The sequence below is a fragment of the Poromitra crassiceps genome, assembly GCF_964638095.1.
Source record: "Poromitra crassiceps genome assembly, chromosome: 7".
In the NCBI taxonomy this organism is placed as follows: domain Eukaryota; kingdom Metazoa; phylum Chordata; class Actinopteri; order Beryciformes; family Melamphaidae; genus Poromitra; species Poromitra crassiceps.
Window position 1 is genome coordinate 50984965 of NC_139628.1, and position 24420 is coordinate 51009384.

The 24420-nt window shown below is 44.8% G+C and overlaps 1 protein-coding gene across 1 annotated transcript in view; it reads right to left on the minus strand.

The window, feature by feature from the left end:
* Positions 1–16500: 16500 nt before the first annotated feature.
* dthd1 (death domain containing 1) overlaps positions 16501–24420 on the minus strand; it is a gene marked incomplete at both ends in the record, with an annotated part of 34908 nt that continues 26988 nt past the window's right edge. The window contains 5 exons of the mRNA XM_083640201.1: positions 16501–16808; positions 20604–20661; positions 20777–21027; positions 21576–21931; positions 23731–23889. Coding sequence (XP_083496327.1) covers positions 16501–16808; positions 20604–20661; positions 20777–21027; positions 21576–21931; positions 23731–23889 — 1132 coding nt within the window. The remainder of the gene's footprint in view (positions 16809–20603; positions 20662–20776; positions 21028–21575; positions 21932–23730; positions 23890–24420) is intronic.

The window sequence follows — 24420 nt, forward strand, 5'->3', positions numbered from 1 at the left end:
CGGTGTCTGTCGGCACTGTGCTTCTCGTGCATTCCTTTATAACTGGGGACTGGTAATCTTACGACTTCAAGGGTCATGAGCTGGGCGGTGACGTCATCAGAGCTGGTATTTCCCATTCCAAACTCGTAGGAGTCTCAGCAGCCCCAACCTCAAAAATCCAAGATGGCTGCGCCGCGCAACAACAGTAGTAGTAATCGCAGTAATATTGTTTAGCACTTCTGTTTTGTTTGTGTCTCATTAAATCAGCTGTACACACAGCACTGCCTAACTTCTATCTGTGTGGACATGAGGCTGCAGTGTTTGTATGCGCAAAATGCCGCGAAATGTCATGTTGTCAAATTGTTATTGCTAACAATGGCTAGCGACTGGATCTGACCAATGAACAGTGAACTTCCCAGCTCAAGTTTTCTGCAAATGGAACGCTAACAAAACGGATGTGATGTCATTTAGCCTCCACATCCCAGTTATTTTGCGCTAAAGGAACGCACGATTCCTTGTAGAGGTGGGGGGAGGGGCCTCGGCAAAATCTCGTGCTTACCTCTCAGTGCGCTGCTCAAATCCCGGTGAACTGCCCACATGTGCGTGAAAACAGACACACATGTCACTTTATAGAAGCGCCTGCACCGCTGAAATCCCTGAAATCTTGGCAGACAGAGGTTTAATGTTGTATGTTTCATGTTTCTGCAGGTTGTGCCAATTGCGCTAAACTCCAGCAAAAGCTCAAGGAGCAATCTGAGGAGCTCAAGGAGAAAGCTCTGAGACTGAGAGAAGGTATGACGTCATTTTATTTGAAGGAATCTTAAAGGCCGGCTTTACCGTGGGGAATATGAATATATATTAATTCTTAAAAAATCTTAAATTTCGAATCCGTTGAAATTTTTGAAATTGCTTGTTCACAGCCAGAGAAAAAAAAAAAAAAAAAGGGCCAGGTGACGCGCGTCGAAACGTGTCACCTGGCCCTTTTTTTTTTTTTTTCCTCTGGCTGTGAACAAGCAATTTCAAAAATTTCAACGGATTCGAAATTTAAGATTTTTTAAGAATTAATATATATTCATATTCCCCACGGTAAAGCCGGCCTTTAAGTGGAGGGATTTTAGGAGGTATTGCAAACCACTGCCTTGAAGGAAGATACAATTGATTTATTTCTTACATTTGTGTCTTTGGCTCTGATCTTCTCTTTGTCCTAGTGTTGAGTCAAACAAAAATGTTTTTGTGTTTTTATGTGTAAATGTTTGAATGTTAATATTTCAGTCATTGTGTGTATGTCTATAATTACAGACTTTTTCCCTAATTTCTTTCAGAGCTACTCCGGTGCAAGAGGCTTACTTGAAAACTTGAAAAAAAACAAAAAAATTAAAAAAGGACCCCAGCTAAGCCACACCAGCCATGTTGTTTTATTGTTTTAATCAATAAAGGTTTATATTAAGATTGTACTCTGCTTATTTTTCATTGAAATATATATTTTTGAATGTATGTAATAAAGCTTTGCCGATTAGAATACTGACTTTATGTTATTACATTAGCATATTCTTATATTTAACATTTGTCACGGGCGAGATCCCGGCCATATGGAAAACTGCTCAAGTCACACCCCTCTTTAAAGGTGGTGACTTGAGCGATCTAAATAATTACCGTCCCATTTCTAAATTGTGCTGCCTATCCAAGGTGCTTGAAACCTTGGCGAACGTACAGCTCCGTGCATTTCTAGATACAACATTCTTCAGCCTCATCAATCTGGTTTTAGACCCGGCCATAGCACGGTCACTGCCACATCCCTTGTTTTGAATAACATTCTGAATGGCCTGGATAGCCGCCAGCACTGTGCGGCTCTCTTTGTAGACCTCTCCAAGGCCTTCGATACAGTAGATCACAACATCCTGATTGATCAGTTGTCCGCCATCGGATTAGATGACCCCTCAGTCAAATGGTTTACTAACTATCTGACTGGAAGGAAACAGTCTGTAACGGCGGAAAATATCAAATCCATTTCATTGGACGTCGGGAAGGGCGTGCCCCAAGGTTCCATTTCCAGGCCTATCCTGTTCACTCTTTATATAAATAACATTTTTCTTCCTTCTGATCTCTGCAATGTCCATTATTACGCGGACGACACAATCTTATATTTGGACCCACCCCGGCACAGGCCGTCTTATCTTTGCAGGCCGCTTTCGATTCGTTGCAACGGTCCCTGTTCGATCTTAAATTAGTTTTGAACTCCACTAAGACAAAGTGGATGTTGTTCTCAAGATCTTTAAACAGAAATGATAATTTGTGTATCCGTACGCTTCAAGGCGACCAAATTCAATCAGTTCATTCTTATAAGTATCTTGGTATTTGGTTGGACACCAAACTTTCTTTTCATGTACATGTAGAACATCTCACAAAGAATTTGAGGAGAAAAATCGGCTTTTTGTATAGAAACAAGTCTTGTTTTTCACTATTGGCCAGAAAAACTGTTGTCCAATCTTTGATAATGTCAGTTTTTGATTATGGTGATGTGATTTACATGTATGCCTCTCCATCCGTCTTAAAGCCTCTTGATGCTGTATATCATAGCGCTCTGCGTTTTGTTACAGGTGATGCTTTCAGTACACATCATTGTATTCTGTACGAAAATGTGGGTTGGTCCTCCCTGTCGGAGCGTAGAGATCAGCACTGTCTGATATTTATTTATAAAGCATTAATTGGGAAACTTCCACCTTACTTATCCTCACTCCTTTCTTGTAACAGTGGAGGTTATCAAACATGATCGCGGTCCTATATCAGACTGTCTGTCCCACGGGTGCGAACCGAACAAGGAAAGACCGCTTTTTCTTGGTTCGCCCCCAACAGATGGAATGTGCTCCAGGAAAACTTAAAAATAGATCACTTGATCCCGCTTGCTTCTTTTAAAGCACTTTTAGAAAGCATTCCTCGTAGGGTGTGTTCATGTTTTCTTTGAAATTATTTAATTATGCTCTTGATGCTTGTTATTGTCTGTTGTGTTAACCTGTAATTTTGTAACTGCTGTATATGTTCTTTGTACACCAGGGCTCCCTTGTAAATGAGAGCTTGCTCTCAAGGGACTCTCCCTGTATAAATAAAGGTAAAATAAAATTAAAAAATTAAAAAATAAAAATTCTCCACTGTAATCCAGTCCAATATAACCCATCTGGGGGAGGGGGGCAACAGTGAAATCACCCTTATTTCAGTTTTCACAAATGTGATAAAAAGTTTCACAAATCTGAAAGTGTTTCTTGATGAGACTACTCAGTCTAGTCCCTTGGTACTCTAGCCCAGATTTTGGTCTTTGTGGACCTGGTTTTGTGCAGTCTAGATTGGGGGGGGGGGGGGTACTACAGTAAAACGAACACAATCTATGATTCATTGTAGAATTAATTCTAATTTAACCTCCCCCCCCCCTCCCATTTTGTTACGTTTATCAGTTCATGAATTAGCTTGAAAAAAATGACTGAACCACGCCATCTACAGGCGCTATGCCACTTAAGATGATGGACCGGGAAATTCCGAATCGAATGCCAAAGCGTCTCGTGCTACCTGTAAAGTTTTTGACTCATCTGGCCCGTGGATGTATCTCCGTGTAATGGTACTTTAACTGTATGTAAAGTAAGTGAAAATGGATGCCACTATAATAATGAGATAGAACAAGTTACTTTACCAGTTAACACAGTGAAACCTTGGTACAGTATGTGTGAGCTGCATAACCTCGATCTTGATGTTGCTATTGTGCTCATAAACACCAAATAAAAGGGTAAAGCCAAGCAAAAAACACAAACACAAATGTTTAGTCATCACAGAGTGATACACCAGAGGTCATTTATGGCAGTATGATTGCCTAATCTGACATGGTATCTCAATCTTCCTGCACAAAAGTTTCTTTGAAAGTCTGATTGTATCAAATTAAATATGATTAGATAAAAAATGTTTCAAAGCACAATAGGTGTGCTTTTGTCTTTATTCAGACTAACCAAAAATAATTAGTGCTCTCGTTCATTTTTCCCCCCACAGATGGTTCTGAATATTTACCAGGCGTCGCATGCCATGTATATTATTATTGTATTGATTCCCTGTTGATTGATATATGAATTTCAGTAAAGGTAAAAGAAAACACAATTCCAGGCTGTGAGTCAGCACGTAGGGATTCTCCCTCCGTTTGTCTCACCTTTTGGTTCTTGTTCCCATAACAGAAGTGTCTGGAGGATCTGCAGAGCAAAGTGCACCGCGTCTGCACGAAGGCAACCGAGGACGACAAGGCTGCTATCAAGAAGCTCCACGAAATGATGCAGACCTTCAACCCATGTTGAAGGTCGAACGTTCCCCCCCCCCCGGCACCCCCCAACAAAAACAATGCAAGGCTGACGTTTTTGGTTAGGTTAGACCACCCAAATCTGTTTTTATTTTACTGTACATCCCAGAACATGCCACAATGGCGTTAGCATTGTCCATCCACATATTGTTTAACGTTAGCATTTGAGCTAACACTATTATAACAAACTTTCCAGGATGCACATTGCACATGCAACACATTGCACATTACACCAGTCTGTTTGGTGAGTTAGCCCGTGACAAGATAGAGAGATATGGCTGAAATGATTGCAGTCCACACCGCTGCTCATCCAGCTTCTCGGCATCCAGGCAGCGAGGACTACCTGTGTGTGAATGCGAGCCACCCCAACGCTGTGCTACAGAAGGAAGGAAGGTGAGAGTGAGACAGCATGTGTTCTGGGCTCCTGACTCTCCAACCTTTTTAAACCATTATTCTATGTTTTTAATTTTTGCAAGTCTTAAATTGTTGCACTACCTGACTTTTATTGCAACAGCAACTGACAAACAACCAAAAGCTATGGATGGTGTTTGTAATCCTTGATATTTTGGTAGATTCTCTCTACCCCGGCCTACTCTTTCTGCTGCACTGGATCCAGCCTAAGCCTGTAGTAGGCTGCAGACCATCATCTGCTAGCTTCAGCCTGGGCCTGGGCTTTTACCATCTACCATCCAGCTCTGCTAGCTGTGGCCTGGGCTTTTACCATCTACCATCCAGCTCTGCTAGCTGTGGCCTGGGGCTTTTCACCATCCACCATCCAGCTCTGCTAGCTGTGGCCTGGGGCTTTTCACCATCCACCATCCAGCTCTGCTAGCTGTGGCCTGGGGCCTTCACCACCCACCGTCCACCATCCAGCTCTGCTAGCAGTGGCCTGGGGCCTTCACCACCCACCATCCAGCTTTGCTAGCTGTTGGCCTGGGGCTTCCACCATCCAGCTCTGCTAGCTGTCGCCTGGGGCTTCCACCATCCTGCTCTGCTAGCTGTGGCCTGGGGCTTCCACCATCCTGCTCTGCTAGCTGTGGCCTGGGGCTTTCACCATCCTGCTCTGCTAGCTGCGGCCTGGGCTTTCACCATCCTGCTCTGCTAGCTGTGGCCTGGGCTTTCACTATCCTGCTCTGCTAGCTGTGGCCTGGGCTTTCACCATCCTGCTCTGCTAGCTGTGGCCTGGGCTTTCACCATCCTGCTCTGCTAGCTGTGGCCTGGGCTTTCACCATCCTGCTCTGCTAGCTGTGGCCTGGGCTTTCACCATCCTGCTCTGCTAGCTGCGGCCTGGGCTTTCACCATCCTGCTCTGCTAGCTGCGGCCTGGGCTTTCACCATCCTGCTCTGCTAGCTGCGGCCTGGGCTTTCACCATCCTGCTCTGCTAGCTGTCGCCTGGGGCTTTCACCATCCTGCTCTGCTAGCTGTGGCCTGGGGCTTTCACCATCCTGCTCTGCTAGCTGTGGCCTGGGGCTTTCACCATCCTGCTCTGCTAGCTGTGGCCTGGGGCTGGGGCCCACTCCATCCACCCTGCTCTGCAGCCTGAGGTCCATCCACCCTGCTCTATATAACTCTTTATGACTATAACTATAACTCCAATGACTCTTGGGCCCACATACATGGACATGCATGCACAGTCCTACCCTCTCCTTCCTTTCTTTTTGTTGTTTGTCCGTGTTTTATGTCTGTCTCTGTTGTGTTTTATGTTCGGAGGTTGGCCCTGCTCCGGTTGAGTGAACGCTGGCGCGTTTGTTTGCCGCTGCTCTCTGGTTGCTATGCCCCCCCCCCTTACTTTCCTTTTGTTGTTTGTCTGTGTTTTATGTCTGTCTCTGTTATGTTTTATGTTTGACCCTTGTATTCTGTAAAGCGACTTTGAGTTATTGAAAAGCGCTATATAAAATAAATGTATTATTATTATTACTAATCTGGTTAGTATGACCTGGACATGAAAATTCAACACACACAAGAGGGAAACATAAAAATAAAGATATACAGGAAACCAACACACACAGACCAATACCTACTATGGACATCAGAGCACCCCACAGCACACACATTATCAGTAGTCAGAACCCTGTACGACCGCACCAGCATCATCACAGACCCAGAAGATAGACAGGAGGAAGAGAAACACACCCCAAGGACCGCATTGAACCCACCAAGAAGTGTGACGTAATATACGAGATCCCATGCCTATCATGCAATAAGACTTACATCGGAGAAACGGGCAGAGCCTTTGGCACACGCAAGAAAGAACACCAGAAAGAGTGTGAAAAGGAAACAACTGGAGCGCAGCGCTCGCACGCACACACACACACACACACACACACACACACACACCGTCACACATGCAACAAAACAGAAAGCAGACCAGGAGAATCTGAAATCAGCCATCTCGGATCAGTGTAAAAGAGAGAATCACATCATGGACTGGGAGAAGACCAAGGTCATCAGATCGGAAAGCAACAAATACCACCGTTGGATCAGGGAAGCAATGGAGATACGGAAACGTGCACCCCGGACTGTGAATCGGGATGAGGGGGCCTACATGCTATCCCACACCTGGGACACAGTCCTCCTCCATAAACTACCGGCCAGCAGGGGGCATGGTCATCCTACCTATCCAGGTGGGATGGCCAACCCTTCATAAACCAGCCATACAGCACGTCACAACAACATCACGTGACGTCTCTGAGGAAGACTGCAGGAAGTAGCAGTCGAGACTGTCAGGTATGACAAAATATACACAGTCTTTCAATAAGAAAACTCTAATAGTTGGTTAGTATGACATATTTGGGTGATGTACCCCATCAAATTGCTGTAGTGGAATGTTTTAAAGCTAGAGCAAAGTTTCTGGTGTCCTCTGAATGGAAGAATTACTCAATTCAATATGAAAAATTAAAATGTTTTCATCAAATTAGTAGCTATAATTGGGAGTGATGGTGGTACAGTAGGTTACTGGTGGAAGTGCACGGTCACAATCTGGCCCTCTGGTAGCGAGGACATTTTTTTGTGGCCCTCTCTATCATCAAAGTTGCACATCCCTGTCCTAGAATATGAATTTGAACATAGGATAGTAGAAATGATGTTATCATGCTGCAATGCTAGCATTACTTACGTCAGCATGCACTTTGAGCTGACCTAAGTGCTGTTAGGATCCTCCAGTCTACCCACAAGGCTTGGTCAGTGTCAAAAGTGGGGTTTTGCTACTGTAGGTGTCAAAATGACATACATGATGCAGTTACACCCCTTTTGACAAACAAACCCTATACTTTTACTGTCTTTGCAGTGAACTATACAATGATTTGTACATCATAATAATAATAATAATAATAATAATAATAATAATAATAATACCTAAGTTTTATATAACGCTTTTCTGGGGAACTCAAAGACGCTTTACAATACATAGAAAAGCAATACAGTAAACAAACTAAATAACAAGAACGAATACAGATACAAAACAAATACAAATCAATAGATTGCAGAGATGGAATGGTGGTTAGAGGTAGAAGTCAGATATTGTAGGCTGTTTTGAAGAGGTGGGATTTGAGTTGGGTTTTGAAGGAGGTGAGTGAGTCGGAGTTTCTGATATTGAGGGGCAGAGAGTTCCAGAGGGTTGGGGCAGCGATGGCAAAGGCTCTGTCCCCCGTGGTGCGGTGCTTGGTTTTGGTGATGGGGGTGAGGAGGTTGGCATCAGCAGAGCGGAGACGGCGGGTGCACGGGGGAGTGGCGCTGGAGGAGATCTGTTAGGTAAGAGGGGGCCAGATTATTGAGGGCTTTGTAGGTGATGAGGAGGATTTTGAAGTGGATGCGGTGCTGAATGGGGAGCCAGTGGAGATGTTGGGAGGATGGGTGTGATCTGTTGGACATAGGTATACAATTATTTCTTTATTTTACTCCTGCTTATATACAGTACATATTCATAGCGGACATTCTACATCACACTTATATTGTTTATGATGCAAATAGCAGTGAACTTGCTTTATATACCTTTGATCACAGTCCTTGTTTGTTCGTTTTAGCTTGTATGCATAGTTACATTTTCCTTTCCTTTGAAAGCACATTAAGAGCAACGTATAGCGGAGTCATATTCCCTGTATGTCTACATACTTGGCCAATAAAGCTGATAATAATAATCGGATAATGTCAATTATGTCAATAGTGTGGACCATCCACTTTTTTTCAGGCCCACCTGCAATTTCATTTCTGGCTACGCCCCTGGTTGTTGACCTCATTGAGGTTTAATTACACCTGCATGCAACATGTGTTTATTGTTTATCATTTATTTCACTCTAATCATTGTTGAATATGAACAGCTACATTTTTTACCAATGCTGGCATTGCGTGTGGTTACTATGGCTGAACAAACTAACTAACGTATGCAACTCACATCGTAAGTGACTTTGACCACGGCACGGTATGGTTGTTGGTTGTGCAACCCTTCTGAAACTGCTGATCTCACGACAGTCTCAAGAATTCACACAGAATGGTGCAAAAACAACAACTTTGGTCAGCAGAAAAGTATCTCAGATTGCAACACGTCAAACCTTATAGGCGGATGTCACTTTGGGAGCCGGTTAACACCGAACTGAAAGCTGATCCTACCCAGTATTATGGGGTTCCAGTAAAGTGCTCAGTGAGTGTAGCTATAATGCCAGGGCAGCTTCTGTTTTGCTCTTGCACATTCATTGCAGTGGACTACTCCATCGTGTATTTGAGTTGAGCTTTGCCAAAGTGAAAGGGGTTGGATACTTCAAACAGCACATATTACATTTTTCATTTTCTAAAAAATATTTACTACTGGACTGGCTATATTAGTCGTGTAGCTGCTGGTGGTGGTGGTGGTGGTGGTGGTGGGTGGTGGGAGGAGGGGGGGTGGGATCTTCAACCACTTGTGAGGCACTGTATGCATATCACATTCTGATTAGGGGCTGAGCCCCCCCTCCAACAACCCCCGCGGTTGTTGGAGACATTACATCAAGCAGTGTTGATGCGTTCAAGAAGAGACTGAACATGCACCTCCTCAGCACCAGACCCTAAAACTCAAGGACTTCTATTCATCATACTTAATCAGTCTCACATATATGTATGAGTAGCTGCAGATCAATGCTAGGCTCTCTGAATGTTGTTCATGAAGCCTGTATCTGTAATAGCATAATAAAAAAAATAAAACATAAAAAAGAGGTCTGGAACTAGAATCACCCTGCTCCTCATAACACAGAGTTAAGTCCATCTACCAGCAGTCTTATTATCAGAGCTCATCTTGACCAGTTACTTCTAACATTAGAAAATAACATTTTAATCTATAGGCCTCGGTATTTCATGGGAATATTAACACAATTACACTCGTCTATTATTTACCTAATATTAGATTATTAAAAATGTTGTGATCATGCTTATGTCAGCATGCATTTCCAGTTAACTTCTGAGTTGTTCTTGTTGAGTGCAAAGTGGTTTTCTAGGTGTGAAAAGGGCAGAGGTGTTTAGGCCCTTTTCTCAGCAGACAGGCAGGTTTCCTCTTGAAGCAAACAGCAGTTGTTGTTTGTGGTGTGAAGGACACGTGGCTCTCTGTCCACTCAGAGGCTCGTTCCTGAGAAGCGACAGGCAGGACAGGAGGGCTTCTGAGAAAAACTAAGTAGACCTCTGCAAATGATTTCTGTGACATCACACATCACACACACACATGGTGGGCATGATGGGCCCTGGGCCTAGACACATTCACCTGCATCTCAACAGGATTTTAATAAGAGAAGTGTCTGTCTGTCCGTCCGTCCGTCCGTCTCCTCCAATGTGACTTCAGATGCTATGAATGCGACCTTACTTTACTTAATTTGATCCCAATAGCTAGAATACTATGTCATTTCATATCCACAATAATATTATTTTGTCAACACGTTATTTGTTGTTGAAGTGAGAACATCAAATAAAAATGGTACAAAAAGTTAGGCGTTGAGAAGATCACCAAAAGCTTGCCGAATGTGAATTGAGATACAATTAGTCTCACACAAGTCCAATCACTGTCTGAAAGAATCCCTTTTAAATGTATTAAAAATGATTAACAAGTGTGGAGCACCCCAAGGTGCTGTGGACGTGCATGCAGGCGGTAAGGGGTCACGATGCCTCGCTGAACCCTGTGATGAGTAGAAAATGGAGACAGCTCCTGTGTGACTTGACCAGGCAGATCAGGCCGGGAAACCGAGGTGGATCAAATCTCTGGGGTGATCCTCTGACTCACTCCCTCGCCCTGACTCTAGCCGTGTGTGTGTGTGTGTGTGTGTGTGTGTGTGTGTGTGTGTGTGTGTGTGTGTGTGTGTGTGTGTGTGTGTGTGTGTGTGTGTGTGTGTGTGTGTGTGTGTGTGTGTAGTGCTCACTGGTCTGTGACAACTTCTTCATCCATCTCTCATCTGGCTGCACACATCACTCCTGGCCACACACACACACACACACACACACACCCACACACACACACACACACTTACTTTCGGGTTTTCCCCATATATTGATTATATTTAGGCACTTCAAGCCCAGTTGCAGAATAAAATGTTGGCATTCTACAATTCTGCAACACGGATACCTTGAACGTCAATGTTTCTGATCCAAAAATATGTTGCATATCAATATTTCTATATACCGTGCGTGTATATCAGCGCCTTTTCTCCCTAATTGTACTTGGCCAATTCCCCCTGCTGCCCCGGTCGTTGCTCCACCCCCTCTGCCGATCTGGGGAGAGCCGCTAGACTAGCACATGCTTCATCCGATACATGTGCAGTCGCCAGGCGCTGCTTTTCACCTGACAGCGAGGAGTTTCACCGCCAGGACGTAGCACGTGGGAGGATCATGCTATTGCCCCCAATTCCCCTCCCAAAAGTGCCCCCAAACAGGCGCCCGACACGGCCAGAAGAGGCGTTAGTGCAGCAGCACCAGGACTCATACCCCACCGGCAATTCCCACCCACAGACACGACCAATTGTGTCTGTAGGTGGGAACGCCTGACCAAACCGGAAGTACTGTGGCAAGTCTCCGCGGGGGTAGATGAGTGCTTTAACCTCTACCCAGGCAACCTCCCAGTGCCTTGCTGCGGGACACGGCAGGCAACCTCCCAGAGTGCCTTGCTGCGGGACATGACAGGGCAACCTCCCAGAGTGCCTTGCTGCGGGACATGACAGGCAACCTCCCAGAATGCCTTGCTGCGGGACACGACAGGGCAACCTCCCAGAGTGCCTTGCTGCGGGACACGACAGGGCAACCTCCCAGAGTGCCTTGCTGCGTGGCCTTTTCAATAATGTAAAGGGGAAGAGGAGAGAGAGAAAACGAGACAGGAAACGATTTCCTCGCACTGTGGGAGCCCCCTCTGTGACATTTACTTCCAGCCAGGCCCTCAGAGTGTGTGTGTGTGTGCGTGCGTGCGCGCGTGTGTGTGTGTGCACGCGTGTGTTGGCCCTGTGCCAGACTAATGACACCCCCCTCTGGCGCACACCCTCTAGGCACCAAGCTCTCCTGCTAGCGACACCACACGCGTCCTTTAGAATTCCACAGGAAGTGGTGGTGGTGGAGGAAGGGAGATGAGGAGGAGATATTCATCAGAAAGAAAAGAAAGAGAGACCAGTGGGGAAAAGATACATGAAAGCCGCCGTGAGAGGAAGAGGAAAGGTTAACGAGCAGAGGGAGCGGCGTATAGGGGGCGCACACGAGTGTAAAAATAGTCGTCAGAGGGTGAGAGAGCAGATAGAGCTCCAGCTGTTACCGTTTCATACTTCATTAACCGCTCCCCCCGTTCGCAGCACTAGGGGCGGTCTCCCCTCTCTCGGTAGGGGGTCCCATGCCCCCGCCCACCCCCACACACACCTGAACAACATGGCATCCATCATCCACCCAGCTTCATCCAAGGGTCTCCAGGATGGCACACAGCTTGAGCGTGAGGCTCTGAACGCAGGTGAAAAAGAAAACCCGGGTTGAATGTCATTCAAAAGGCGGAGTGCTTTTCTGGTGGCCTTGATTTAGATACGAGTGTTTTCTTGTTATAAAGTTATAAGCCCACTTCCATTAAACATCTTTATTTATTTTTTTACAGAGGGAAGGGGGAAATCTGTGGAGATATTTTCATCATTTTGTATGGATCAGCATGATTTATTTTAAAATAAAAAATTATTCAGTCAAAAGTCATAAAATACCTCATTTATTTCAGCGTCTTTGAGTTTTTGAAAAGCGCTATATAAGTTCCATTTATCACTAGGCTATCTTCCAAGTATGCATTGTAAAGCAAATTCCTCATAATACATAGGTGTCATTTACACTGCGGGGACATCTCCACTTTTTTCAAATGACTGATTTTGATGCTCAATAAGCAAGTGTGTATTTTTGTTTTGTGTGTTGGCAGCGTACTACTGAGTGACTACGTCCTCAACATTTTCTCCATTTACAATTCTAAAGCCGTGCACCCTGCGGTCGAGTGACAATGGCTGAACAGGCTCGTCACTCAACACAATGAACAGAGGCACCTTTCAAAACTGAGACGGAAAAGAAACAGGGTAAGCACAAAGAAGTAATCCACAAATACTGTATTTGAATATGTCATGATGTCCCATGACAACAACAACAAAAAATACATTTGAATATTCGTCTGAATAGTTTTTGTTAGATCAACTTTCTGAATATAACTGGTGGTGAAAATTAGACCGTACACATCTTGTAGGGCTACTATTTCATAGTATTCCGATGATGTCACAAGCCTTTTTCCTACCAATATGGCGCTACAATACACACAGCTCATTGGCTGTAAGTGTCACTTGATTGTAATCACTTAATTAATTGATCACAATCACCTGTTGTTTTCCTACCAAAATGGCCGTGTGGTGATGTAACGGAATACTATCAATAGGATGATCTCTGGTTGTCTCAAGCAGTCTTGTACGTTAAGCTCTATAGTTGGCTCATTCATTCAAACACCATTCACAATATGCTGGCTATGGGAAACGGAACTGAGCATCTGAAGGGGCTGAAACCCTGCTGTTTTTGTGTTGGTTTATTGCTCTTATTCTTATTCTGCCAAATACAATTAAGCAATACGACGTCACACTCAAGTACACAGCAGGGAAACATTCATTCAACATAAGGATTCTAGCGTTTCATATCATGTGCACTCTGGATTACACACATTGTATCTGCAGTCTAACGCCAAACTGGCAAGCTAGGTGAACATGATACAATTTGCTAGTATGTGGCTACTGGTCAAACATTCAATCACATAAACTAAACCTAAAACATAAACCTAAAATGAGGTAAAAACATATAGCAAGTAGTGGATTCACTTGATCACAGACAACCATAAGCGTTGTATTCTGAATCACAGGAACACAGAGGGTGCTCACATGTGTGCTACATGTGCTGCTGCCAACCAGAACAAAGGAAGTGGGAGGGATTTAACCAGAACAAAGGAAGTGGGAGGGATTTAACCAGAACAAAGGAAGTGGGAGGGATTTAACCAGAACAAAGGAAGTGGGAGGGATTTATAGACTCACAGTTTGCAACTGATTAGGAGTGAGTGAGCGAGCTGCAGGTGCGAAAGGTCACTCAAGAGTATATGGACCTTTTTCACAGCTGCCGTTTTGTGTCAAAAACCAACTCCTTAGTTAGGGCCCGCCAGCACTAGAACACCTAAATGGACTGGAAGTTGGAAACCATGAATTAATGTTTTGGTGCAACTGTGTTACTTACTGCATTTTCGACAAGTCAAAATACTGTGATACTGCGCCTACTCAGGGCATCGAAAAGTAGTCTTGGCAGAAGAATACTCCTCTCCTGTACTCAGCCCACCTGTGGTGTAGCTATAGCAATGCGAGAATGAAAACACTTCAGGTGGCATACAACGATGCATTCCGTATATTACTCAAACTCCCCAGGTGGAATAGCGCAAGTGAAATGTTTGTGTCTAGGAATGTACCCACTTTTTATGCTCTTCTGAGAAATTTTAGGTTTAAATTTATGGGCAGGCTGACAGCAATCAGAGTTATAATCTGATTGCTAGACCTAGCAATCAGATTATAATGGCTCTTGTTGACATAACTAAGAGTGATACGAGGTATACATCATGCTTCTGGAAACACTGGCGCCAAAGTTTGTATATCTTTTAATTTATATTTCTTAATCCTTTTTACGGTTTTCCACAACGTTGCATTGTTGGGGCAAGAGCGTGTGTGTTTCTAATGCACTTCTAAATGTTTCCTGTATTGTTTACTGTACTGTATGTCTCTTTATGGACCCAATTGTGTCTGAAATAAAAGTTGATTGAATATGTCTTTAAATTCAAGATGTCAGTGCAAAAAGTGTAACAATAATAAGTGAATTAAAAAGCAATGGGAAACGTTTCAGTCTGGGACTATAATCAGTGAGACTGGGGAGATGAAGACAGACAAATCCAAAGTCAGCTGCACTCAATCAGGCAGCTGATTGGCTAATTGAAGGCATACCACTAGAGTAAAGAGTACATCTCATCTCATTCATCCTACACAAACTCTGTCTTTTCTCTCCTCATGTTATGCTGTGTGTTATATCTCATGTGTTTGTGCACATTGTGCAGGCTTCTTGCCTCTTCCTGCACTGTATATTATTTTCCTTACTGTACAGTTGTCATTACTGTATTTTTATACTGTGCAAATAATCCAGCTTCAAACATCAGACAAACATACTAAAGTTTAAATCGTTTTATCGCTAAGCCCTATTTTTAACCCATGTATTTACCTTTTTAATATCCATTTGAACTTATTTATCTTTTTTGAACAAAAAGCTCAAAACAAACTAATGAGGGTTATTCTTTTAACGTCTTCTTGGTTGTTATTGGTTTTATTCCTGTTTTTTTTATGTATTGTTTTAACTGTTTGAAATAAATCGGATCAATCAATCAATATAGCCATCTCTGTTTATTCAACAACCATGTTAATTATTTGGTAGTTATGGCGTATGCCATTTTGGATGTTTGACTCTGAATGTCTTAACAATAACATGATAGCTTTACTCTTGTCTGTTTGAGCCTAGTGGTACAGTATGGTGCCTTCACTTAGACAATCAGCTGCCTGGTGTGAGTGCAGCTGGCTTTGGATTTGTCTGTCTTGAACGCTTGCTACTGCTTTTTAATCCACTTCTGTGCTGCACTTTTGAGCACTTCTTGCACCGATGTCTTCAATTAAAAGGCATATTTTTCTGCATTTGATCTCAGCCTCTGGCCTTTTCATTTGGGGCTTTTCCACCCTTCATACATTGGCGTGCTGTGCGTATACTTTCACTGCCCTCGTTAAGGTGTTGCTCACGCCACAACTGTTTACACAGAGGAGAGGGGGCTGACTCGTCACTATGGAGACACACTGCAAAATACAAATGAAAGCGTTGTCCTGTGTAGAGGATAATGCTTTCCAAAGTTTTACAAATTAGATGATGTGGAAAAAAACTGAACAAACCCTGAGAATTGTAGAAACGTGGAAATGTGTTGTGACAGTGAACACACACCGGCTAACTTACAGTACTTATGTTATATAGTTGTGCTTTTACATTGTACACATGACAAATAACGGATAACCGTTTCAACAATTATAGTTTATTTTAAGAGCTCACTCAGATCCTGGGTCCATTTCTGATTGCAAAGTATTCTCTGAGTTTGTATGGAGGAGTACCAGATGGGTGGGATATACTCTAGTTAGTAGAACAATAGTTGGTGTCGCACAGGTTGTCAGTTACAAAAGGTTAGTAATTGACTTTCAAATATTTGCCTTTGATTGTCTAAATGTTCTACTCAATGTGCCACTTTCCAGCCATTTAGTAATGGCATCAAAACAGATCCTAAGGGTTCCTATCAATATTATTGGAACCAGGTCAGGAAAAGAGCGCACAATCTCACAGGCCAGTGCTGACCCCTTGTGGATGAAACACAGCACTACCAGGAGCTAATTATTTTGTGTCAAGGGCAGGAAGTAACGCAGGTGCAAGCAAAACATGAATGTGGGTTTCCAACTTCCAATCCATTTAGGTGTCCCAGTGCCGGGGGGCCCCTTGTTAAGGTTTGCGTGCACCTGTGTCTGTGTTACTTCCTGCCTTTTAGACACAAAGCGGGTGAATTGGGCGGGAAGTGAAAAAGGATAATGTGCTTTGAAATAAGCAGCAAAATAAGAACCAGTGTGAATGCCCATTGATTGAGACATGTTTCGTTATCTCAGCGAGCAGTCCCTGGTGGCCGCAGCCTGCCGTAGCAGCAGCTCCCTGGCCAGGTCGGGCCTGCCGCTCTTGGCCAGGCAGCGCGCCAGCCGGGCGGCCCTGGCCGGCTGGGGGGCGGCGGGCAGCCCCCTCCTCCACAGGGCCAGGAGGTGGAAGGCCCGGGCGGACAGGCTGTCCCCAGCCCGGAGCCTCGCCAGCTGGGCCGCGCTGCGGCGAAGACGCAGGGAGAGCGCCAGCAGGGCCGTCTCCTCCTCAGAGAGCTCGCCGGACAGCCAGAGCAGAAGAGAGTCTGACAGGGAGTCTGACAGGGAGTGAGGAGGAGAGAGAGAGGGGGGGGGGGGGATTCATTTGCTGTTAAAGTAATAATCTGTGCAGCATTTTTGTATTATACATGCCTGTCTTGCTGCTCTCTATCACTCATTTATATAAGACGGTAGCCTAGTAATTCAACCAGTTTGTGAAAGCTTTGACATTTGCGTTTCTAAACACCCCAGTGTCAGGTAACCTAGTCCTCTGGTGTTTTATGTCACCAGAAACACTTATTGTGATTTCTTTTGAATAAAAACAGAAGAAGAAACAGCTGGTAGCATAAGCAGTGATAGCCACCATGGCTAAACAGACAAAGAGAAAAGACTAGCAGTAAAAATGCCACAGTACTGGACACACTGTTTGATTTGCAATCTCTGGGGGAAAATTAGTTGCTGGAATAAAACAAAACATAAGGATTTCCGCTGTACGTCACGACTGAAACAGAGAGAGAGGATGTAAGTCATGACTGAAACAGGGAGAGAGGATGTAAGTCACGACTGAAACAGGGAGAGAGGATGTAAGTCATGACTGAAACAGAGAGAGAGGATGTAAGTCATGACTGAAACAGAGAGAGAGGATGTAAGTCACGACTGAAACAGGGAGAGAGGATGTAAGTCACGACTGAAACAGAGAGAGAGGATGTAAGTCACGACTGAAACAGAGAGAGAGGATGTAAGTCACGACTGAAACAGGGAGAGAGGATGTAAGTCACGACTGAAACAGAGAGAGAGAGGATGTAAGTCACGACTGAAACAGGGAGAGGATGTAAGTCATGACTGAAACAGGGAGAGAGGATGTAAGTCATGACTGAAACAGGGAGAGAGGATGTAAGTCACGACTGAAACAGGGAGAGAGGATGTAAGTCACGACTGAAACAGAGAGAGGATGTAAGTCATGACTGAAACAGAGAGAGAGGATGTAAGTCATGACTGAAACAGGGAGAGAGGATGTAAGTCACGACTGAAACAGGGAGAGAGGATGTAAGTCACGACTGAAACAGAGAGAGGATGTAAGTCATGACTGAAACAGGGAGAGAGGATGTAAGTCATGACTGAAACAGGGAGAGAGGATGTAAGTCACGACTGAAACAGGGAGAGAGGATGTAAGTCATGACTGAAACAGGGAGAGAGGATGTAAGTCACGACTGAAACAGGGAGAGAGGATGTAAGTCATGACTGAAACAGGGAGAGAGGATGTAAGTCACGACTGAAACAGGGAGAGAGGATGTAAGTCACGACTGAAACAGGGAGAGAGGATGTAAGTCACGACTGAAACAGGGAGAGAGGATGTAAGTCACGACTGAAACAGAGAGAGAGGATGTAAGTCACGACTGAAACAGGGAGAGAGGATGTAAGTCACGACTGAAACAGAGAGAGAGGATGTAAGTCACGACTGAAACAGGGAGAGAGGATGTAAGTCATGACTGAAACAGGGAGAGAGGATGTAAGTCACGACTGAAACAGAGAGAGAGGATGTAAGTCACGACTGAAACAGAGAGAGAGGATGTAAGTCACGACTGAAACAGGGAGAGAGGATGTAAGTCATGACTGAAACAGGGAGAGAGGATGTAAGTCATGACTGAAACAGAGAGAGAGGATGTAAGTCACGACTGAAACAGGGAGAGAGGATGTAAGTCACGACTGAAACAGAGAGAGAGAGGATGTAAGTCACGACTGAAACAGGGAGAGGATGTAAGTCATGACTGAAACAGGGAGAGAGGATGTAAGTCATGACTGAAACAGGGAGAGAGGATGTAAGTCACGACTGAAACAGGGAGAGAGGATGTAAGTCACGACTGAAACAGGGAGAGAGGATGTAAGTCACGACTGAAACAGGGAGAGAGGATGTAAGTCACGACTGAAACAGGGAGAGAGGATGTAAGTCACGACTGAAACAGAGAGAGAGGATGTAAGTCACGACTGAAACAGGGAGAGAGGATGTAAGTCATGACTGAAACAGGGAGAGAGGATGTAAGTCACGACTGAAACAGAGAGAGAGGATGTAAGTCACGACTGAAACAGAGAGAGAGGATGTAAGTCACGACTGAAACAGGGAGAGAGGATGTAAGTCATGACTGAAACAGGGAGAGAGGATGTAAGTCATGACTGAAACAGAGAGAGAGGATGTAAGTCACGACTGAAACAGGGAGAGAGGATGTAAGTCACGACTGAAACAGAGAGAGAGAGGATGTAAGTCACGACTGAAACAGGGAGAGGATGTAAGTCATGACTGAAACAGGGAGAGAGGATGTAAGTCATGACTGAAACAGGGAGAGAGGATGTAAGTCACGACTGAAACAGGGAGAGAGGATGTAAGTCATGACTGAAACAGGGAGAGAGGATGTAAGTCACGACTGAAACAGGGAGAGAGGATGTAAGTCACGACTGAAACAGGGAGAGAGGATGTAAGTCACGACTGAAACAGAGAGAGAGGATGTAAGTCACGACTGAAACAGGGAGAGAGGATGTAAGTCATGACTGAAACAGGGAGAGAGGATGTAAGTCACGACTGAAACAGAGAGAGAGGATGTAAGTCACGACTGAAACAGAGAGAGAGGATGTAAGTCACGACTGAAACAGGGAGAGAGGATGTAAGTCATGACTGAAACAGGGAGAGAGGATGTAAGTCATGACTGAAACAGAGAGAGAGGATGTAAGTCACGACTGAAACAGGGAGAGAGGATGTAAGTCACGACTGAAACAAAGAGAGAGAGGATGTAAGTCACGACTGAAACAGGGAGAGGATGTAAGTCACGACTGAAACAGAGAGAGGATGTAAGTCATGACTGAAACAGGGAGAGAGGATGTAAGTCATGACTGAAACAGGGAGAGAGGATGTAAGTCACGACTGAAACAGGGAGAGAGGATGTAAGTCACGACTGAAACAGAGAGAGGATGTAAGTCATGACTGAAACAGGGAGAGAGGATGTAAGTCATGACTGAAACAGGGAGAGAGGATGTAAGTCACGACTGAAACAGGGAGAGAGGATGTAAGTCATGACTGAAACAGGGAGAGAGGATGTAAGTCACGACTGAAACAGGGAGAGAGGATGTAAGTCATGACTGAAACAGGGAGAGAGGATGTAAGTCACGACTGAAACAGGGAGAGAGGATGTAAGTCACGACTGAAACAGGGAGAGAGGATGTAAGTCACGACTGAAACAGAGAGAGAGGATGTAAGTCACGACTGAAACAGGGAGAGAGGATGTAAGTCACGACTGAAACAGAGAGAGAGGATGTAAGTCATGACTGAAACAGAGAGAGAGGATGTAAGTCATGACTGAAACAGGGAGAGAGGATGTAAGTCATGACTGAAACAGGGAGAGAGGATGTAAGTCACGACTGAAACAGAGAGAGAGGATGTAAGTCACGACTGAAACAGGGAGAGAGGATGTAAGTCATGACTGAAACAGGGAGAGAGGATGTAAGTCACGACTGAAACAGAGAGAGAGGATGTAAGTCACGACTGAAACAGAGAGAGAGAGGATGTAAGTCACGACTGAAACAGGGAGAGAGGACGTAAGTCATGACTGAAACAGGGAGAGAGGATGTAAGTCACGACTGAAACAGGGAGAGAGGACGTAAGTCACGACTGAAACAGAGAGGATGTAAGTCACGACTGAAACAGAGAGGATGTAAGTCACGACTGAAACAGAGAGAGAGGATGTAAGTCACGACTGAAACAGAGAGAGAGGATGGGTGAGTGGTCGAGTGGCTGAAGAGATGCACTATGAAAGTATAAGAGAGAGAGAGTGAAAGACATTTAAAGAGAACAGTAATTCACCCACCTGTCTCCTCACATAACTTGACCTTAGCACTGACGGGACGATTAATGCTTCTTACTTTCTGAAACGAAACAAGGGTATAATGACTGTGTGAAATGCCATAATACGCTCTTCCTGTAGGAGGCAACGTTTGTATGATCTCTAGAGATGTTGTGTGAACGCTTCTCCTCCTCTACCTTGGGCAAAGTCAGAGACAGCTTACAGACAGGATCTCCGAGGAGCTTCGCGTTCAACGGTACGGCGTGGTCGCCTCGCCGTTCCAGCTGACCTCTGGCGACCTTATAGAACACGGCCGTCCCCTTGTAGTGAGGGGAGCTGTAGTTCCCAAAGGAGTCCACTTCAGTCAGATGCAGGAAGAGGTGGTTCTTCCTCTGACTGTGGAAGGTGATTCGCTCACACATGACACCATTTTGGTTGTTTTGAGTTCCTATTTAGGAACGAGAATAAACACAAATTGCATAATCACATAAGTGTTCTATCCCATAATACTATATTGTATATCCAAAGATACCTGATGTTCATGGCTTAATAAATAAATAAATAAATAAATAAATAAATGCAGCATGAATAGTTGTTTGGTGGTACAGCAGCGGGCGGGATGGGGGTCAGTTTTAACCTGACGCTGCCAGACGGTTTGCTTTCACATAACCATCTGGGAATGAGTTGCTCGAGGAACCGTTTCAAAGGACAGGCACTTTCAAAAAATACCTGGCAGGTGATTGGACGAAGCATCTGTCTATCTCGTCAATCGGGGGCTCGCTCTCGCTGGCGTCACACCAAAAGCCCGCCCCGCAGCTGCCTCATGGGATGCTGATTGGTGCGAACCACTGGTGGATTGGATTCAAACCAATAGATTGGGAGCGTGGCATGGCCCGGTGGATCTGTGGTGTGATCGTGATCTCGCGCAAATTCAGCAGCCACAGAATGTAGCCTGCTTGGAGCAAGCGAGGACACCTTCGCCGTCCTCCTCCCTACCTGCGGAGGTGATGTTGCCGTCCTCCTCCCTACCTGCGGAGGTGATGTTGCCGTCCTCCTCCCTACCTGCGGAGGTGATGTTGCCGTGGAAACGGAGCAGCAGTTGGTCTCCCTCGCGCGCGCAGATCTGGGCCGAGGCGTCCGGGAGGCCGCCGTAGCCCTGCGCGTGCAGCTTGGACAGCTCCCCCTGCTGGTCTCTGCCGGGCAGCGCGGACACCAGGACGACGTGGGGCTCCTCCCGCCGGCGATGGAGGACGAGGGCGACCGCGTGGCGGCCCACCGATTCCTCCAGCTCCTCCGCCAGGGAGGCGAGATGGTGAGGCTGCACCGAGGAGAGGAGGCGCACCACCAGCAGCCTGGATGGAGACGACAGCGAGTCGAGAGGGGGAAGGGAGACGGACAGAAAAAAGAGGCTGTCTGCAAAGTGGAGAAGCCGAGCTTAGCAGAGAGATTAGATTGCTGCTGAATGGACCGAAGAGATGATGGGTCTGTGGGCCAGAACAAAGACAGAATAGGCCTACAAGAATGAATATGACCTATTCTATATTGGTATTATTCCCTGGGAAAACCGTTTCAGATAAGGAAGCCGAAGATAATTATTATAATTATGTATTATAACAGGAGGGACATTATGAGAAGAATGTCCTTAAAGCCTTTAAGGACATTCTTTCCCTTCAATAAAGGGACAGTTCAACAAGTTACAACTGGCCTATTGGGGACACATCTTGTCCTTTTTAATATTCATATTGCGCTCATTTCTGTTAATTCGAACGGTATGACATTTGGCTCAGGTGTTCTTTTTTTTCTCTCTTTTTTTTATTTTTATTTTTATTTTTTTACAAAAATGTGACACTCATCCCATTGCTCTCATCTCGACTAGTCGACCCCTTTAAATGATCATTTTCACCAACCGCCACCAGGTAGAGCCATTGCTTTTTTTCTGAGGCATGTCTCAATGTCCCTGGAATTTGTAGTTTTTACTGTGTTTTAGTCATTTCCAGTATTTCCCCCATGTTTGGCATATTGATCGATTTCATCGACATGAAATCTCAACAGCGTTTATTTCCTGCTCTGTGGTCAGGTGTACTGTGTAGGGTTTCTTATACCTTCCTGCTCTGTGATCAGGTGTACTGTGTAGGTCCTGCTCTGTGGTCAGGTGTACTGTGTAGGTCCTGCTCTGTGGTCAGGTGTACTGTGTAGGGTTTCTTATACCTTCCTGCTCTGTGGTCAGGTGTACTGTGTAGGTCCTGCTCTGTGGTCAGGTGTACTGTGTAGGGTTTATTATACCTTCCTTTCGGGTGAAAGCAAGCCAGGTCTGATGCTGCGTATGGAAGACAAGGTGCAGCGAGGTGAAAACCTACCGTGCGTCAGACAGACTGCAGTGGCTGGCCAACTTTGGGAGCGAGGCACGCGGGCGCGAGGCGAGGTGGTGAGTGAGAGACAGATATGAATCACATTTTTGCCTTTTGTGCTGTCAGACAGCTTACAGTAGCACAGTTAGTCAACAACTCTGTTCTCTAACCTCTGACACTAGAGTATGCCATCATACTATACTTTGTTTTCCAGGTTCTCCTTTTTGTGTGTGGACATCCTGGACAAAATGAGAAAAGGATCTGCTGTTTCCTTTCCACAGAACACTGAAATGAGCGAGCATATGCCCCAATAACCTCTTGACTCTGGGCTCATTTGCAGCATCTGTGCTTTTGCTCTGGATCTTCTTGCCTTACATTGCAGTATAGTATACACTGTGCTCGCTTTAAGTCTGAAGATGACACAGCACCTCTGCTGAGTAGGCTACTGCAGTCACAAATACAATAGCAATAAAGATTTGGAACTGGACCACCACGTTTATGATTTGTGCTCGGTGTGGCGTTTACCACTAAACTACAGTTTGGCACTTTTGAGTCCCATTGGACACTCGGATAAGTCTGGTAGAAATTTAAACGGTCCCGTGATGTTTGGATTTCTTCAACATTTAAGCAGTTGATTGGATCCCTTTAGATCTGTTAGAAATGTATCTTAACAGCTTTTTTCTTTAGGTATAAAACAATATGATACAGACCTTATCACAACCTCTGATTCCCGAGGATTCTTGTCAGCCATTCAAACGTTGCACCAATGGATGGTTTCAAGAAGAAAATGATCTGCTGCAAACCTTTCGAAGTTCTCTGTCAGCTCAAAGGACACCAGTCCATTCTGCAGGTTCCTGACGGGGACCTTCTCCAGGACGTCCCACTGTTTGTCCCTCCAACCCAGAAGAGCCAGCAGCTCATTGGAAATGTCCTTGGAGGACTTGACAGAGGCACTCAGCGTTCTGACAGAGACATTACAAAACAAAATATCTCCATTCAAATGTATTTTATTTTATTTATTAAAGTTTGCCATGTACACACACTCTCTCAAAACGTTATATTTTGTCTATTTTATTCCAATCTGTGAGTCGAGGGTTAATTGCATTATACCATGAGCTCAAAATGTCGTAAAGATCGTCAATGTAACCTCAATGAAGATCACTCAAATTAGACTTAAGGGCTAATTATGCTAAACGTTAAATACGGTTACGCATACGGACGTAGCTTTCAGTCCGTACTCTGCGTTCATTTCGTGCGTAATTCTGCACGTTTTCTGAAAGCTTATGGATATAGATGAAACGGAGCAGTACCACAGACTCTCTACTGCCCACTAGTGGATGTACTGTATTGCTTAGCATGATACCAATGTGAAAGACGCACAGAAGTACTGCATGTGGGCACTGGGCAGTGACAAATAAATGCGTCCATTTCAAACGATGTGATCGTCACTGCCCACATACTTCCATCATGTGTCTTTCACGTTGGTATCACGT